General features: G+C 44.8%; 2 protein-coding genes across 8 annotated transcripts in view; one reads left to right on the top strand and one right to left on the bottom strand.

The window, feature by feature from the left end:
• Positions 1-795, top strand: part of GNG13 (G protein subunit gamma 13) — a 32,253-nt gene extending 31,458 nt beyond the window's left edge. For all 3 annotated transcript variants that reach the window (XM_058157029.1, XM_058157030.1, XM_058157028.1), the window contains exon 3: positions 102-795. In XM_058157029.1, coding sequence (XP_058013012.1) covers positions 102-207 — 106 coding nt within the window. In that variant the 3' untranslated portion in view covers positions 208-795. The remainder of the gene's footprint in view (positions 1-101) is intronic.
• A 211-nt stretch (positions 796-1,006) lies between these two features.
• Positions 1,007-18,145, bottom strand: part of CHTF18 (chromosome transmission fidelity factor 18) — a 42,222-nt gene continuing 25,083 nt past the window's right edge. Inside the window, exons 13-22 of one of the 5 annotated variants that reach the window (XM_058157019.1) lie at positions 17,849-17,947; positions 17,304-17,434; positions 16,041-16,209; positions 12,260-12,484; positions 9,252-9,401; positions 5,458-5,588; positions 4,365-4,491; positions 3,597-3,731; positions 2,367-2,424; positions 1,007-1,240 (exon numbers count right to left, since the gene is read on the bottom strand). In XM_058157019.1, the coding sequence (XP_058013002.1) occupies positions 1,104-1,240; positions 2,367-2,424; positions 3,597-3,731; positions 4,365-4,491; positions 5,458-5,588; positions 9,252-9,401; positions 12,260-12,484; positions 16,041-16,209; positions 17,304-17,434; positions 17,849-17,947 (1,362 nt within the window). In that variant the 3' untranslated portion in view covers positions 1,007-1,103. Of the gene's footprint in view, positions 1,244-2,366; positions 2,425-3,596; positions 3,732-4,364; positions 4,492-5,457; positions 5,589-9,251; positions 9,402-12,259; positions 12,485-16,040; positions 16,210-17,303; positions 17,435-17,848; positions 17,948-18,145 lie in introns of all 5 variants that reach the window. The other 4 variants (XM_058157022.1, XM_058157020.1, XM_058157018.1 and 1 more) reach the window with 4 other exon arrangements.

Genomic DNA, 18,145 nt, shown 5'->3' with positions numbered 1-18,145 from the left:
TTACTCCTGGAGATGATAGCTTCATCAATCTGTATAACAAGAGATCAAAGTATAAGACTGGATGTTAGCAGTGAGAGATCTTGTTTTCTGTTCCTTTCTAGATTCCTTAAATGGATTGAGGATGGGATCCCAGAAGATCCATTTCTGAACCCAGAACGGATGAAAAACAACCCCTGGGTGGAAAGAGGGAAATGTACAATCCTCTAGTCCATATTCTTAGCCCAGCACCATCCCCGATTGACAAATGCTTTCCTTTGGACGTGCTCCAAAATTGCATAAACACAGAAGGCTCTAAAATTATTTGCTTGCCGCTCTGGCTAAATTCTCATTCATAGTCCTTTGTTAGTGCTGGGGCCTTATGTAAGGACTGGCTTCCCAATTATTGGTCTCTGGGGCACTCTTGGGGTGGGCGTGGCGGAAGTGGAGATCCAGCTTCGTGCACAAGGGGCACTGGAGGGGGGCTTTCCCCGCAGTGGCTCCCTCTGAAATTTGGACAAAACTGAATTTGCAATGTCTCCAGATCCTGGCTGTGGGTTTGCTTCCAAGAGGTTGTCCTGCAGAAAGCCGGATTATCCTCATGGGGGAAGAGTGGCCTGGCCATCTGTTGTGTGGTGGGAGAGAACCAGGACGAACATGGCTTATCCTCATTGGCACAGAATGACAAGAGCCTCCAATGCCACATTGCAGTATGTAAGGACCAGTTTATTTTAAACCTCCCAGTTCATGATTTGGGAACCATTGGGAGGGATAAATTTGTGATTCTATTTTGAATCACTATAACTAAAAGAACGGGAATTAATTGTAACAGAAAGAGTGAAGCAGAATCAAAGTCCTTCTTAGGAACCCCACCAATTGCTCTTTCTTGTAAATCTAATTTTGTTTGCCGTCTTTCTTTTTTTTAGATATAAACAAACATTTTATAAGCATTTTCATTTTTTTTTATTTTAGGAAATTCAGTTTTGCAGTAAAAAACTGCACAGTGTAATAAGTTTATAAATGAAATAAATCAATACTAAGCATGTCTTTATTTACTCCAAAATAGGATTTCATACAAAACATACATTAAAAAGTCCTCCTTATTTTATTTTTATTTTTTTTAATTACTAGAGCATATCTTTAATATAAATGTTTCTCCGAACTGCATTGGAAACACCTTCATTAAATCGGAACCAAACATCACTTTGCCCAACAGCTTTTCCAATTTGCTTCTCTACTGTATTTTTCTCAGGTACTTGATCAGCTTCTAGGAGGAAAAAAAAGATATTGTAAGGGCTTTGGTGATCATAAAGTCAAAATGGTGACTAGGAGCACACAACTAAAATTTTCTCCCGTCTTTATATGACTTGCTTATTAACAAGAGGTGGTTAATTAGGCCTGCCTTGAACTGAGAACCAGAGAATGGTTCAGGCAGGTTAAAGAAGGCAGCTCTAACCATGATCAGGGATCGAGGTTTGCAGCCTGATGATTTCCTTGTCCTTGGGTTCTTCAACTTCTTCAACCTGAAGAGGAGATTAAGGTTCTTTTTTCAGCCCAGAGGGAAACAATAGCAAAAACAATCCTAATTTGGACAAGTTGAAGGATAAGGAATCATCAGGCGGCAAGCCTTGATCACCAATCATGGTTAGAGCTGCCTTCTTTAACCAGCCTGAGCCATTTGCTGATTCTCAGTTCAAGGCAGACCTGATCAAATCAGAAATCAAAGCAGAAAATCAAAGATATTTTTATATCACTGGGGAATAAAAACTCACAAGTAAAAACTCCAGAAAAACATTCAAGTCCGTATAACCACATTTATACTCACTGCATAAGTTTAAGAACTACTAACTTAGTGAGCTGAAGGGGCTTGCCAGCTTTTCATTGTTTTTGTCAGCACAAAACATGAAGGAAAACATCATGAAGGAGATTCAGGAAATGCTACTTTATGGTATATTGACTGCTGAAATCTCATCCACAACCTTCGCTGTCCCCCCTTTTGGGGGCCCCAGAAACAAGGTGGGCTTTCTGTTTTGCTGGGGCTGAGCAATACCTTCACGCGAGGCCAAAGCTCAAAACGACCACAATTTCTGTGCTGCAAATTGAAAGCCCTTTCAAAGCCAGTGAATGCTGCTATGGCCAACCAAGGAAGCTAGGAAGGACTGGCTCTCTCCCATCATTCTCAGGAGGCCTTAATAACAGAGAGAGTATCCCACCCACCCTGTTGCCCCTGCAGAGGACAAAGAAGCCACCCCTCAACCCCTCTTCCCCATGAGGGTTAGTTCCTTGAAGAGACATTTCAATTCAGTCTGACGGGGAGCTGAACCATACTTTAGCCTACCATATTTCCCCAGAGGAGGGGACAGGCGGTTTCCCTTCAGCCCCCATCTTACCTGGTGAAGGGGCTGCCTTTTTCTTGAAGATGACCTGGCCAAAGAAGTCTCTTTCTGGCTGAGGGGAGGGGGGAGAGGGGGAGGGAAGCAGAGATCATCAGCAACTACTCTTCTCAAAGAGCAGCACAAAAGCAACAGGCTGCAGCTATTTCACAAACTCTGCCAGAGCCTGGATGTCCACCAGGACAGCAGGGGCCTAAAGGAGCCATATTTGCCACTTTCTTTACTGAATTTCTCTCTACATTTTTCAGCAATAAAACAAAATGGGAAATTGACAGGGTACAAGGCTAAATTCAACCTTAGCTTCATGATCTTCGTTCCCAAATCCCCCCGGGACTCCACCTAGACCCCACCGTTGTTTCTAGACAAAATGGGTGGCTTCGGGCACCTTTGTTGGCAAAGACCAGGAAGACAAAAGCCCCTCAGGTGCTTTGGAACAAACCATTCCTCCTTCTTGGGTGAATCAGGCGTTATGACCGGTTCCTTACTTCATGGTCTCCATTTTGTCAGAATTGGTTGACCAACTGGCAAAATGGCCACTGATTTCTACAAGTAACAGCTTTACAAACTTGGATCACTCCGTTTTCCTCAAGGCTACCATGTCAACACTTCCGACCTTGTTCTAAGCCTGTGGCTGCATCCTTGGCATGGCCAGGTTTTCTGAGAACTGGTCAATCTATTCCAGCAACTTTGCTAGTCTGAATGGATGAAAAATCACCAATAAAAAAACTATACTAGAATTGGGGGGGGCTGAAGTCATGTTTCTTATCTGCAATTTTTCATGAGCCAGCTTCCTTACTTAGTGGATGTTTTGACAGCTCTCCAACTCAAGCTCTTTTCCAAGACTGCCTAGCAATGAGGACCCAGATTGTTAGGGGTAATAAAAGTTGATTTTGAATATAATAAACAAATGGATGAAGACTATTGCTTAACATAGTGTAAGCCGCCCTGAGTTTTCGGAGAAGGGTGGGATATAGAATAGAATAGAATTTTTATTGGCCAAATGTGATTGGACACACAAGGAATTTGTCTTGTCTTATAAATATAAATTCAAATTTTAAAAAAAGGTATTCCAGAATCTTTAACCATGCAACTCAGGTGGTTTCTCAGGCCAAAGAAAGTGTTGTCTTTCTTTTACGCACAATTTGCCTCACAAGGCCCTACGTGCTTTGGCCAAACTCTGCAATACTGCATCACTCTGTCCCTCTAGCTCTTATATATGGTTATCACCTTTTCCTCAATTGTCGCTCTCTTCACAATTTGGTCAAGACTTTGTTCGTGGTTCCTGATCCTGGATTTGCACCGCTCTCCACCTGTCCCCGTTTCATGGTTGGTTTCTGTGGGGAGTGACCTGGCCTCTAATGCCTGAGGGAGGGCAGAGAAACACTGGGGTGTTTAGGAGGGCGAAGAATGAAACAGTTACATCAGTTTTACCAGAGCTGTATGCAATCTTCAACTGTTAGCCTTAAAATTTGCTTAAAATTTAAATGTTTATGATCAATTCCAAAATGCCCCCATTAAATTGTGTATTTTCACTAAGCTGTTTATTTTTAAAAAAGAACAGATTAAAAGTATTTGTTCTCTTTTAGTGCATCACAGATCACTTTGGGAGCTACACCTGGGAGTTAGCGGCAGATATGGGGTGGGCAAAAAAAGATCCCCCTGGCTTTTTTTAGCTGCCCCCTCCCCCCTTGTTTCTTCTCAGAAGCCCTCTGGATATTGTACCACAAGGAATAGTAATTGCATGATGGGGAAAGTGAGGTGGTGATGGGCAGGTGCAGCCAACGGCTTTGGACTCCCTGTTGGCAAATGAGGCAATAAAACAAGAGCTTGGCTCTTCTGAATTGCCACCAAAGGACGGCCAGCCAGCATGGGCATCTTGCACTTCTGAGACCAGGTCCAAAGGTGGATTTGTAAGGCGACCTGCTGGCTCCTCAGAACCGGCCACCAAGCCAGCCAGCCAGGGGTGCCCAGGGGCTTCCCAAGCAGAGACGATACCTGGCGAGGGGCCTCCATCTGCCTCATCTTCTCCACTTGGATCTCCCGTGCAATGAGCTGCTTGGCCTGGTAAGTCAGCGGTTTCCGAAACGGGAGATCAGGAAACCTACAAACCTCTTCCACGTTCCTGGGGTTTGTAGCCGAGGCAGCAGTATTATTGTAAAAGGAAACAAGACCCAAAGCATGTTAAAAGCAAACCAACCCCCTTTCACACCCACACTTTCACTTGAATACAACTTGGCATTTGGGTCACAACAAGGTTTCGTAAACCCTACTGAAATAGGAGTTGCAAAGCTATTCAGAGCTGGAAATACACCCACACCTGCACAATAAGGTCGTGAGAACCCTTCCTGCCAATATCCAGGAATCTATGGGTAATTCCTGTTTGTGTGAAATATTCCAGGGTGGGTCAACCGTGCAACTGAATTGATGGAACAGACCCCAACCACTTTCAGATTTCAGCTATGAGACACCACTTTTGAACACAGCCTTTATAAAACTCCTGCATGCACAACCCTGGAAACCAAAGGGATTTCTCCGCAGGGTTGGTTTTCCATTCACCCTGAAACATCCTCAGGGAGCCCAGGGAACTAGGACTCAAATTGTCCCATTTGGTAGCTTGAAATACCATTTGGTGTCTCTGAACATGAAACATTTGATCAGCCGGTTCTTCTGCACTATAAACACCGCTGGCGTGTCGATTTTTCACAAGGGACCCAGTACTGCAGGCTACTCTTTTTTTTTTTAAAATATACTTTATTGAACTTTTTTACATTAAAAGCATAAAAAAAGGAAAAAGAAAAGCTTATATCATTTAACAGCTTATTTGTGGTGTTTTTCATCTGACAATAATCCGTGCAATAATGACAAACATTAAATTCTACATATTTGTATTCTTATTTTATCTATTGATTATGCTTAGTAACTAAATATTCCTATCTCCTTTCCATCCATCCATCCAACCGTTCCCATATACCATAAAATACTGATGTCTCTTCACGGCTACTCTTGCATCAGATGCTGCGTTTCTAGGGAGAACAGAACTTACCTGCTTATCTGAACTTACCTGCTTATCTGAAAAGGTGGTACTTACGGGTCAAGCTTATAGATGTACTGGCCTTCTGGAGTGCGCTCTTGATGGTAGGTAAGATTGTATGCCAGCATAACATGGATCAGCTGTGACAGCTGCTCTTTTTCCTTCTGACTGTACAGCTGTGTGTTCACCTAAGGAGGTAAGAAGAATGAATCATCGCAAGCTCCGTCTTCATTTAGCATTTTGCTTCTCCCACCATCCAGCTTCCAAGGGACTTGCAAGCAGGAGGCAGAGAACCTCACCCCTCTTCCTCCATCTCTCCTCAGTAACATTTGGGGAGAGTTGTCCTTGAAGTGGAGATAACATAGAGGCTTCCTCCACGCATTCATCCAATCATCCTCTTTGAAAGCTGCTCAAGTTAGTTGCCGTGTCTTAAGGACATCCAAAGGGATCTGCTTGATCAGGCCAAAGCTCAAATTAGCCCAGCGTGTTGATTTTCACAGCAAGGCAACCGGGATCTGGCTGGAATGCTTGCAAGCAGGAGTCAGAGGAGGCCAGGCCTCCTCCCATGACTGATCTCCAAAATGGGCATTTGGAGGGATGTGGAGATATCATGGAGTCTTCAGTGCCAACAGGATTTACCAGATCTTTCCTCCACTAAAGCCATCAAATTAATGGCCAATACTACAACTTATACAGAATGAATAATTAGAGGTTACGATTATTAGGTTAATGATAATTATTTTTCACACCATATTAAAATTCGATTAAAAAAATAGGAAAGTTCTGGAATTCAACAGATAGCAATTACTAATTATTTTATAAATAACAAGAAAAAAGTCAAGGAAACAGTCAGTCCACTAAAGAGAAGATGGCAAGGAAGTAACAGGCAGCAGAGAGAAAGCAGGGCTGCTTAACTCATTCTTTGCATCGGTCTTCACACAAAAAGAAACTATCGCCCAACCTACCAAAACCATAACTGTAAAAGACAGACTAGAAATAAAAATTAAAATAAGCAAGGAAATAGTAAGAGAACCCCTGTTTGGCCTTGATGAATATAAATCACCAGGACTTGATGGGTTACATCCCAGAGTTCTGAAGGAGCTGGCAGATATCATCTCAAAACCATTGTATTGTATCTTTAAAAAATCTTGGAGCACTGGGGAACTACCAGAGGATTGGAAAAGAACTGATGTGGTTCCCATCTTCAAAAGAGAAAAAAAACCAGACCCAGGAAAGTACACATCAATCAGCCTAACATCAATACCTGGAAGATACTGAAAAGAATAATAAAAAAAAAAACCAGATCTGTGAACATCTAGAAACAAATAGTTATAACTAGTCAGCACGGGTTTGTTAAAAACAGATCAAGCCAAACCAATATTATTTCATTCTTTGTCAACGTGACTAAATTAGTAGACCAGTGAAATGTTGTGGACATAGTCAGGGGTGGGTTCTAATTTTTTTTTACTACCGGTTCTGTGGGTGTGGCTAAGGAGGTCAACTTGACATCACTCACGCACTCGGTCACATGACCCCCCCACCAAGTCACGCCCACCGAAATGGTGGCGAAAATTTTTGAGACTTTTTGACACTTTTTTTTCCTCCTCCAAGTGCTGTGGGCGGCAGAGGGAAACAGGAGCTTTGGCTGAGACTTGGAGGAAAGCACAGCTCATGGCTCTTAAATTTCACTGTGCTGCGCCAAACGCTTTCCCACAAAGAATAACGAAGGAGAGAAACAGCCGCTCACCTGGAGAACACGTGGACTGCAGCAGCTCTGTGTGCTCTCCACTGGCTGTTTCTTCCTCTTTGCTCATCCAGCACAGTGAAATGTAGCAGCCATGAGCTGCGCTTTCCTCCAAGTCAAATCTGGAAAGATCTGGCTGGGGAGGGTTGCCTCCGTCCGCCAGCTCAGGGCAGAGGACTCAGCTGCAGCCCAGATGAGCCGAGGAACTGTGGGGAACCTCTGTGCTGTTTTCGGGCACCCAGCTTACCAGGCTGCCCCAGTCGCTCTCACAGCTCCAACAGTGGCAGCTTCGTGAGATGCTGCTGGCACGGAGGTGCAGGCAAAGGCTGGGAGGGGGTGCAATACGTGGGGAGCTGAGCCCGCTTCCCTTCGCCTCCCCACACTTGTTTACCCAGCCCAGAGAGCTCGGGCTATGCGAAGGATCTGGCTGCTTCCTTGCCGGCGGCTTTTTTTCCACCTAGCCGCTGGCGCAGGGCGCCAAAAAGACCTCCAGTTGCTGCTGGCATCTTTGGGCAAGTGCAGCTTTCTTTTCACCGGCTGAAGGACTTTTCGGCGCGCTGTGGCCAAGCAGTTGAGAGGCTTCTTGGACGCGTCGGGTGGGCGAGCAAGCAGTGACTGGGGAATCGGTTTGGGGGCGTGGCCAGGCTGCCCTTACTACCAGTTCGGAGAACTAGTCCCTAAAGTTACTACCTATTTGGTAGAACCGGGCAGAACCGGTAGGAACCCACCACTGGACATAGTATATTTAGACTTCAGCAAGGCATTTGACAAACTAAACCACAACGTACTTCTTGGTAAGCTAGAAAAATGTGTGACAGACAGCCTCACCACCAGCTGGATTTGTAACTGGCTGACAAACCATACTCATCAATAGTCCTTAATGGGTCTATGTCTACATGGAGGGAAGTAAGCCGTGGGGGTACCAACAAGTTTCCTTCTTAGGCCCAGTACTCTTCATGACTTAGATGAGGGAATAGAAGGGGAACTCATCAAATCTGCAGCTGACACTAAGCTGGCAGAAACAGCCAATACCCAGAAGACAAGCTCAGGATCCAAAATGATCTTGACAAACTTGAACAATGGGCCCTATCTAACAATAGCAGTAGTGTATAAGTGTTTATACTACTTCACAGTGCTATACAGCCCCCTCTAAGCAGTTTACAAAGTCAGCATATTGGTCCCAACAATCTTGGTCCTCATTTTATCCACCTTGGAAGGATGGAAGGTTGAGTCAACTTTAAGCCTGGTGAGATATGAACTGCCAAATTAGAGGCAGCCAGCAGAGGTAGCCTGCAGTACTGCATTCTAACCACTGAACCACCGCAGTGTGGAGAATGTGGAGAAAAGCAAGGTTTTACACCTGGGCAGGAAAACCAAAGGTTCAAGAAACCTCGCTCAAAAACAGTTAACTATGAGAGGGACCTTGGAGTCCTAGTGGATGATCAGTTGAACATGAGTCAGCAGTTTGTGGCAGCAGCCAAAAAAGCTAATACAATCCTTGGTTCTATAAAGAGGCATAGAATCAAAATCACGAGAGTTATTAGTACCGCTTTATAAAGCCTTAGTAAGACTACACCTGGAATACTGCTTCCGGTTTTGGTCACCACATTAAAAAAAGATGTTGAGATTTTGGAAAAAGAACAAAAGAGAGCAACTCAGATGATTGGCAAGGCAGGCTGGCACAAAACTGCCTTTCTTGGTAAGCAGCTCTCTATTCTTGCTTCGGCTGGCCTTGTTATCATCACTTGCCAGAATGCATTGTTATTGCATTCATGCATGCACCCGCTTGTGCCTTTGAGTCATTGTTTACTCCTGGTAACTGACTGGACCGGTCCCTGCAGTTTTTCTGGCAAGTTCTCAGAAGTGGTTTGCCACTGTCTGCTGAGAGAAGCTGGCCCAGGATCACCCAGCCGGCTTTGTGCTTAGAGCAGGATTACCCCTCCACGAACTGGCTCTCTTTCATGCCTTACGGAACACAAATCCAAGCAGGGGCGATGTCTTTAACCTAAGGATTTGGATCTTATTGTCCCTCTAGCCGCTGGGTTGCTCGTTCAGCCAGTCTTGACCTATGAAACCCTTCCCAGCCCCAGGAAGGAGTTTGTCTTACCGGTCTCAGTTTTGGTGAAATAATCTCCAAGAGAAGACAAAGGGCTTCAAGGGTAAAAGATTGAGGTCTGACACGACTGCGCGAGTTGGGCGCAATTCCAGAAATCATGGAATCTACCAGGTGATGCATCTGGGTCAGTTTGGATAGAGCCTGAACGAGGAAAAGAACAGGAAACATTTGCAGAGATTTCACCCCCATTATGCAGAATATTGACAAGCAATGCAATTTCTCCCAAAAGGCTGCAAAAGGTTTGTTGGCTGTCAAATATAACATCTATTGGAAAAACATGAACTTAGTTCAGAAAAAGAGATAGGTGTGAGAAAGAAAGTCACCCCACCGTGACTATCTTTGGTATAAAAGAGAAAGAAGGAAAAACATTGGTAGGCTTTCATGATTATTAAAATCAAATGAGGTTCTCTCTGGAAAGGTTGACACCAACTCAGTAGATTGAGTTTTCTGCAGTTTTCCCTCTCAGACCTAAACTGAACTTGAGACTGTATGAATTTGCATGCAAAACTGCAATTTTTATCCCTGAATTTTGATTCATGTCCATAAGAGACTTATGAACTTTGTTTTTTTTTTAAATTATTTTTTATTTATACACATTAAAACATAAGACAAACATACATTTATATATGTGGCTCAGACTGCTAAGACAGTCTGTTATTAACACAGCTGCTTGCAATTACTGCAGGTTCTAGTCCCACCAGGCCCAAGGTTGACTTAGCCTTCCATCCTTTATAAGGGAAGTAAAATGAGGACCCAGATTGTTGGGGGCAATAAGTTGACTTTGTATATAAATATACAAATAGGATGAAGACTATTGCTAACATAGTGTAAGCCGCCCTGAGTCTTCAGAGAAGGGCGAGATATAAATGCAAATATATATATATATATATAGTGAAATATTGTGAAATATTGTGAAAACCTCAGAAAACAAACCTCAGAAAACATATATATATTTGTTTTCTGAGGTTTTCGCGGGTGTTTGTATGTAGGTCTTTGGTTATTCCGGTTTTCTCCCGCGTAAAATTGGAAGTGTCTTGGCGACGTTTCGACGAAGTCTCATTCGTCATCTTCAGGCTTCAGCTTCGTGCTTCTGGGAGCAATGTGTGACTGCAGCTGTTTCTTCTTTTTTAACTGCTAGTGGGGGTTTGAACTGATTGGGTGGGAGCTTGGCTGTGCTCTGATTGGATGGGGTTTTTTTGGTGCTCTGATTGGCTGGGGGTGTGTCCTCGTTGGTGGGGGCTTGGTTGTGCTCAGATTAGTCTGATTTGCAGGGGGATTTGAGCTGGTGAGCTGCACAGCTGCTGTCCGGCTTCGTGTTCGCGGTCGTGCCACATCTTCACAGTGGGTGTCAGTCTGCTGCATGTATGGATTGGAGGGGTTTGAAATGGCCAATGTTGCAGCTGCGGTCTGGCTTCTGGTCCTTAATCGTGCTTCATGATCATGATACCTCCCGCCTACCAGCCATTTGGAAACCTGCCCTTATTGACAAACGTGTCCCTAACACGAGGAATGACACCAGACCCACACTCACGAGGTCCACACAGGATGTCACCACCACACATCCACCCAGAAAGCAGACCCAAACCCACACTGATCATGAAGCACTGATCATGAAGCAGCTGAAGCCTGAAGATGACGAATGAGACTTCGTTGAAACGTCGCCAAGACACTTCCAATTTTACGCGGGAGAAAACCCGAATAGCCAGACCTACACACACACACACACACACACACACACACACACACACACACACACACATCTTATCAGCTATTCAGAGCGGTCCCTTGTTACTATATCTGCATATTTTAATCCTATCTTATTTTACTTTTATGATCTATCTTCTTTTATTTCATCCACATTCTACCCTATTGTTCAGTTTTCTTATCTTTCCTATTTTTTAACCATTCGTACTATCTACACCAGATCTTACAGTATTCTGTATCTTCTTTTTCTTTGATTTCTTTTGTGAGTTTATCCATATCAGCGCATTCTAGAATTTTCCTAATTAGATCTTCCTCTGTTGGTGGGTTCTCTTTTTTCCAATTTTGTGCATATACTATATGTGCCGCCGTTAATATGTGTAGTATCGTATATCATTTGTGTGGTTTTCTGTTGGGATCCCTAATAGGAATTGTTCTGGCTCTTCCCTTATTGATTTCTTTATTATCTCTTCTAACCACTTTTTAATTATTAGCCCAAAATTGTTTTGCCACTGGGCATGTCCACCAAAGATGGTAATATGTTCCATAGTTACTCTTACACTTCCAACACTTTGGTGAGTTACTAGGGAACATTTTTGCTATTCTAGCTGGTGGAAGATGCCATCTATGAAACATTTTCATCTGGTTTTCCTTGTATGCTGTCGATATAGTCAATTTCATATTTGTTCTCCACATCTTTCCCACTTCTCTAATTCTGCTGTATGGTTAAAATTTCTTGCCCATTTAATCATAGAAATTGTATGTTTTACTGATTAATTTTTGGTCCTTCCCATATATTATTTTATCCAATTCATTTTGCTCCAATTGTATCTGTTTAGTTTTTGTACCTTCTATGTATTTTGATCTAATTTGGAAGTATGTCCACCATTCAACTTCCCTATTCAAATCTTGTTCCAATTCTTGTTTTGTTTTTAATTTTCCCAATTCATTTGATATGTCCCTGTACCTAATTATTTTAGCCCAGCCTATTAAATTTGGATGTGTTAGTGTTTTGTTGGGGGAAATCCAAGATGGTATATTCGTATAATCTTGTTTTCTGATTTTATTCCAAATAAATAATAATGAATTCCTAATTATGTTAAAATACCCATGATTTTTGTATTTTTCACCTGACAAGAATGCATAGGGACTTTGAAACATCAGAAGGAGAGAGGAGAGGAAAGGGCAGGTCTCCACTTCATGATCATTTGGGAATGCTCTGAATCACGAAGGTGACCGATGCTAAACTTTTTTGTTTTTCCTAGCCGGTCCCTGATGGTTTTTTTCTCCATTCATACCTCATGTTGGCTGTGCGGATAGGTCAGTCTGGGAATACTGGAAGCAGCAAAGAGCAAATGGAAAGAAACTGGGAGGAAGGGCAAGTATCTCATCAGCTGAAAGTTCTGGCTACACAGGATTGCCTTGCCCAGCAGATCAGAGAAGCCAAGCCACTCCAAGGCCAAGCAGACCGAATCCAAGCTGGAATCCTTCACCTTCATATTGAGGAAGTTGTCGTACAAGCCCTGCAAGAAACAGGGCCGGAGTGAAGCCAGCAACAACGAGCGTCCGAGATTAGCCCAGATGGGATCTAGGACAATTAACCAGGGGAACATGGCTGCTGTATCCACTCTGCCGCAGGGCCCCACCACAGCCAACCCCTCACATGAATTTATCCTCGGCTGCCCCCTCCCAGCGCCCCTTCCCTGCCAATGGTCTGCCGGCACTCCAATGGAACCACCACCACCTGATTTGCCCAAGAATCCTTGTCGCTGGCCAGTCCACAGTGCAGGACAAGTCATGGTGCATCCTCGGTTTGCTCTCAAGGAAGATGCATGATCAATGTGAAGGGCCCCTCTTGGAAGAGGAACTCTCAACCACGTCCCAATAGCCTCCCCGACCAAGCACATTCTCTGTAATTGCCATCAGTGAAAATAAGTATGTTGCAAGCCCCAAAAGGGAATGCATTAGCTGTCAGCTTTGGAAGCCATATTAGCACCAGAACCTTCTTGTGCTTGGGAAAGTAGGAGGGGGATTTAGTAGAGGGTTTGTAGTTAGACATAATAGCATTCTTCTTTTGGTCAAGGTCAGGTTGTTCCTGCATCTGGAGGAGGAGCGGTTGAAGTGGTGGCTGAAGTTGGGACGGATGGTGATTGGGCCGTGTGATGGATTGAGGGGTGCAGGGGCTGGATTTGGGATGCTGATTTTCTGAGGGAAAACCCTCTCGGATTCAGGTTTTCTAGATGTGCCAGGATACATACTCTAATAAATTGGAACTCTGAGAAAATGCCTGTCTCGTAGTTTTTAATTGGAGTTGGGTTCTTCTGGAACGCTGACATTAGTCTCTTTAAAAGAAAACGCTGTCTTGTAATAAAAGCATAAGCCCCTCATCCTAACCTGTCATGCAATTGTTCTCCTAATCAAAACGTTTTCTTTGATCTTATTAGGATGATAATAGATAATAGATTCCAATATCAGCCGTCTTCTCCTCTCCTGCCTTCTCCTTTCTCTTCCCCCTCTCCCACATTTCCCTCCTCCACAAACAAGTTTGGGTTTTTAAAAACAAGGACCAGCAGTTTCTCATAGAAGAGTCAAGATTCACTATGTTTTTGAAACTAAGGGCTTTTGTCTACAATAAAAGTTTATCCCAAAATTATTATTATTGTTAGGCAAACCAGGGATGCACGGTTACTTCTCCTGCACTGTGGAGTGGCCGGAGACAAGGATCGCACGGGAGGCAGCTGCGTTGGAGGAGCGCTGGCAGAGGGCCAGCTGAGAATGAATGCCTGCTGTGGTGGGGCCCTGTGGTGGAGTGGGCGCAGCCATGTTCCTGTCGTTAATTTCCCCATTCTGACCTAGATGGTGGTCCCTGTTCTCAGTCGCCACAAATAGTCAAATTATTGCCACACAAGGTGAGATAAAAAGATGCAGACTCTCGTGTTGGTGTTCAAACATATCTCGATTTCTAGATTCTGCAAGAGCTGAATTTGGTACTGTAAGAGCTTATTGTCTATTCCCATAAAAGCAACTTATTTGAGCTTCATCTCTGAAGCATCTCTTGCAGGGGTGAAATCTAATTTTTTTTTTGCTACCGTACAAACCGCCTACCCCCATTTCTGCAAAGGCAGAGCCTCCCCCTTGCAGGGTGATCCAAAGAGGGGATGGGGATGCTGCAGAAAAAGCCACCTTCCACCTGGGCCTCCTCCTGCAGCCATGCGTGCCCTTTCTTCAAATGGGCTGTGCAGGGGATGCTTGGAGAGAGAGAGAGAGAATAAGAGAGCTGTCCAACCTCTGTTTCTCTGTCTGTGTGTGTGAGGGAGGGAGGGAGGGATCTGAAGCCGAGGCACCCAAACTTTTCGGAGCAGCAGCAGGGGCGGCTTCTGAGCAGCCCTGAGTCAGCCAGCTCTACCTGACCTACTCCCTGAGTCTTGCCGTTCTCCTCCCCCCCGCTCCCCCCACTCAAGCAGCGGCTTCCCAGCTCAGCCCCAACAAGTTATGCATCCATGGTGCCTGCACCAGCATCCCGAGAGAACCAGAGAAGAGCATCGCTTGCAAGCAGACAGCAGAGGTGGCAAGCATACGCTACGCTGTGGGAAAAATGAGAGGCCCTGTTGTCCCGCAGAGCCTGCCGCTGCTTGAGTGGGGTGGCAGGGGAGTGAGGAGAACGGTGAGACTCAGGGAGTAGGTCAGGTGGAGCTGGCTGACTCAGGGCTGCTCAGAAGCTGCCCCCGACGCTGCCAGAAGTTTGGGTGCCTCGGCTTCAGATTGCTCCCTCCCTCCCTCCCTCACACACACACACACACACACAAACAGAGTTGGAGAGATCTATTGCTCTTTCTCTCTCCAAGCGCCCCATGCATAGCCCATTTGAGGAAATGGCACGCATAGGTGGGCACGTTTGGAGGAGGCACGGCGCAATGGGGTTGTTTTGTTCGCTGCGGTGGTGCTTCGGGAGGGCAGGTGGACGTCTGCAGCTGACAACTATAATGAATATGTCCACCTGAAGCCGAGGCACCTAAACTTCTGGCAGTGGCGGCTTCTGAGCAGCCGAGTCAGCCAGCTCCACCTGACCTACTCTGAGTCTCGCCGTTGTCCTTGGCCACTCCACTCAAGCAGCGACAGGCTCTGAGGGACAATAGGGCCTCTCATTTTTCCCACGGCACGGCATACACTTGCTACCTCTACTTGCAAGCGATGATCTTCCCTGGTTGTCTTGGGTTGCTGCTGTCGGCACCATGGATGCATAGCTTGTCGGGGCTGAGCAGGGCAGCCGCTGCTTGAGTGGGGTGGGGAGGAGGCGTGTAAGCTGCTAGCTCCTTCCCTGCAGCCCTGCCATGCTTACCTGCCTTCCCCGCTGCCTTCCCGGTGTCCAGCTTGCGAAGGCAGGCAAGTGGAAGCCCACGTGGAAGGCAGGTAAGCATGGCAGGACTGCAGGCTATGGACAGGTTCAGGGGCATGGCCAGCCAGCCATCACTCCTAGTTCAGCGAACCAGCCCCAATCTCCGCTACCTATTCGCCCAAAACGGTCCGAACCGGGCGGATTTCACCCCTGATCTGTTGCTAACCCAAGGGAGTATCTCCTCTCTGATAGAAAATGGAGTCATGTCTCTGAGCAGGACACTCCTGAGGAGACTGCTCAGAGATGACCCCCCTTCCCCACCCCCCAGCTGAACTGGAAGAGCACCTGGTCAACAGACAGCAGGACGGCTTTGCATGGACTGAACTCAACAGGCTGGTCAAGATTGGGAAACCCCAGAAGAACTGTATTTATTGGTTGATTTTGCCTTTGGCCACAGAGCCCTGAAAAATAAAAGGCCCCCACTTTTCCAAAATCACCACATTTAGTAGAGTTGGAAATCTCGCTTTATGATACCAGCCACTGAAAAATATCATTTTGCGGGGGTGGGGTGGGGTGTTTCATGTTATTTCATGTTTTTGTTTTTGTGAAAATCTTTAATAAATTTGTCTCTCTATTTCGCCAAAGATGAGTCAACAGAACTCTTTCAGCAACCAAACACAATTGGTGAGGTGAGGAGACAAGTTTGAACTGTGGAAACGAACTTACTAAACACTGGTACGTACCTGGCTAAGCTTTTCGTATTCCCCTGAAGAAACACTGAGGTGCAAAATGCGATGGAACTGCTGAGCGGAGGAACTGATGGCTGCCTGACCTGCCCCTCTGCCAAAGTCATCATCAGCTCCACTAAGAAGAAGGCTGGCTGGAAGGGAAGGGTCTCTGCCTAAATTCTTCCTTGACAAGGAAAAGAGAGCAAGAAGACAGAGGTTGTTGGTTTCTTTGGGAGGAGCAAAGAAGACAGTCAATGGCATTTCGAGGTTATTTAAGTTAAGGAACAGATAAAGGGCAGTCAATGAACAAATGCTTTACCTTTGTAAAGTGGGGAAGCTGGAAGAGAAACCCCAAAGCCCGTCCTCTGGATAATACATGTTTGAATACAGAATTATCTGCTCCCCAAGCCTGGTAGTTGTGGCATGTTAATGTCTGGCCCCTCAATGGAAAAGTGCCCTCACACTACACCCAGAAGAAAGAGCAGGGCAAGAGTCTTGACGAAGGATGCAGATCCAATTATCCAGTGACAGAATAAGCAACCTCCTTAATCATTTGTGTCTCATTTAAAGCCAAGTTGTATCTAGCTTTCATCAAATATCATAATAAAAGTCCATTCAATGTCATGATGTATATTTTGGTATTTTCCCTGCCAAAACAAAGTATTTCAAGGGCCTAAAGTCCCTCTGCACAAATAAGGATACCTGATGAATTCCTGTGCAATTTAACGTATCGCAGCATGCAAGCAGTTATCCCTTGCCATGTTGATTTAGGCACTTTTGTTTTAAAACTTCTGAGATTTGTATTGGACAGCTTTGGATACAAACTTAAAAAATTTCAGCAAAACCTGTTCCAATGGCCTCAGAAACAATGATTAAGAAAGAATTTCAAAGTATTAAAAATTAAATGATGTTTCAGAGAATCAAGATTAAAAAAGCCAGTTTTGCAAATACAGCCAACTAAAAACTGGAGGCATGACTGGGTTTGCTTTGATCCATATGGATAATAAAATGCTACTCTTTCTGATGGTGGTTCTTATTTGTGCCCCGGCAGTAAAGGGTGATTTAGATTGTGCATCTTCCACACTTACTCCAATTACCACCCTGGCGAGGTAGGTTGAGCTGGAAGAGCACAACTGGCTCAGGGCCACTTCATCAAGGTTGTAGGATTGAAGAGGGTCTTTTTGGTCTCGAGGTCAAACTTCTTAACCAGCACCCAGTGGTTGCAATTGGTCTCCTCCTGTCTAGGTTGAGTGAGACACCAGAGCAATTCTTTCTCACCTCCGCACTTTGGGCAGCTGGAAGATCTCCTGCCAGATGGAAAACAGCCCTTTGTTCTGGTCCTTTAAGCCAACCGTTGCAGTCTGAACTGTCCTCATATTCAGCTCTTTCTTCCCTCGGCTATATAGGAACTTGAAGAAGAGGAGACTGGGTCACATGGAGTGGAGTGGAGAAGGGAAGGAAAGTTTCAGATTCTGATCAGGACCAGCTTAGCTCAGGAAGAATCTGAGCGAGCAGAAGATGCCAAGTTCATCTGTCTGAGAATCTTTCACCAAACAGGCAAACTTCTCCTCCTTATGGATATGCAGCAAAGTTTGAGTTCTGTGCCTGTCTTTTAGAGCTGCGTATCTGGCTCTCAAGCAGCACATTTTTTATAGTGACCCAACAGTATCACCATAGTGAAGTGTTTATGCATAACCTTTTATTCATAAATAGGAAGATATGAGCAAAGTGATCAAATAATAATAGAGGATTTGTATAGCATTAATCCCTCCTTTGAACTTACAAGATGGGGAAAAACGGAATCTGTCAACAATGCAACTAACCTGCAGAGTGTTAATACAAGAGCGAATGTCATTGTCGGTCTTGTCACACAATGTTGTGAGTGCCCCAATATCAGCTTTCATGCCCTGTAGGATGGCAATCTGAAATGCATAAGGATGGGCATTATACTGCTGCACAGATGGCCTTGCATATACAAAATATATTAGCAACGTTGTTTTATTACAGTAATTAGCGTAAGAATAAGTAATTTAGCAAAATCCTGACCATTGCTTGGAGCAAAAAACCTTTGGACCAGTATTGCTTTATCTCGCTTTTGAATTTTAAGAGTGACAGGTAAG

Source organism: Ahaetulla prasina, chromosome 14 (genome assembly GCF_028640845.1).
Source record: "Ahaetulla prasina isolate Xishuangbanna chromosome 14, ASM2864084v1, whole genome shotgun sequence".
Lineage (NCBI taxonomy): Eukaryota > Metazoa > Chordata > Lepidosauria > Squamata > Colubridae > Ahaetulla > Ahaetulla prasina.
The sequence above is the reverse complement of the archived record's forward strand: the minus strand, read 5'-3'. Positions and strand labels throughout refer to the sequence as shown.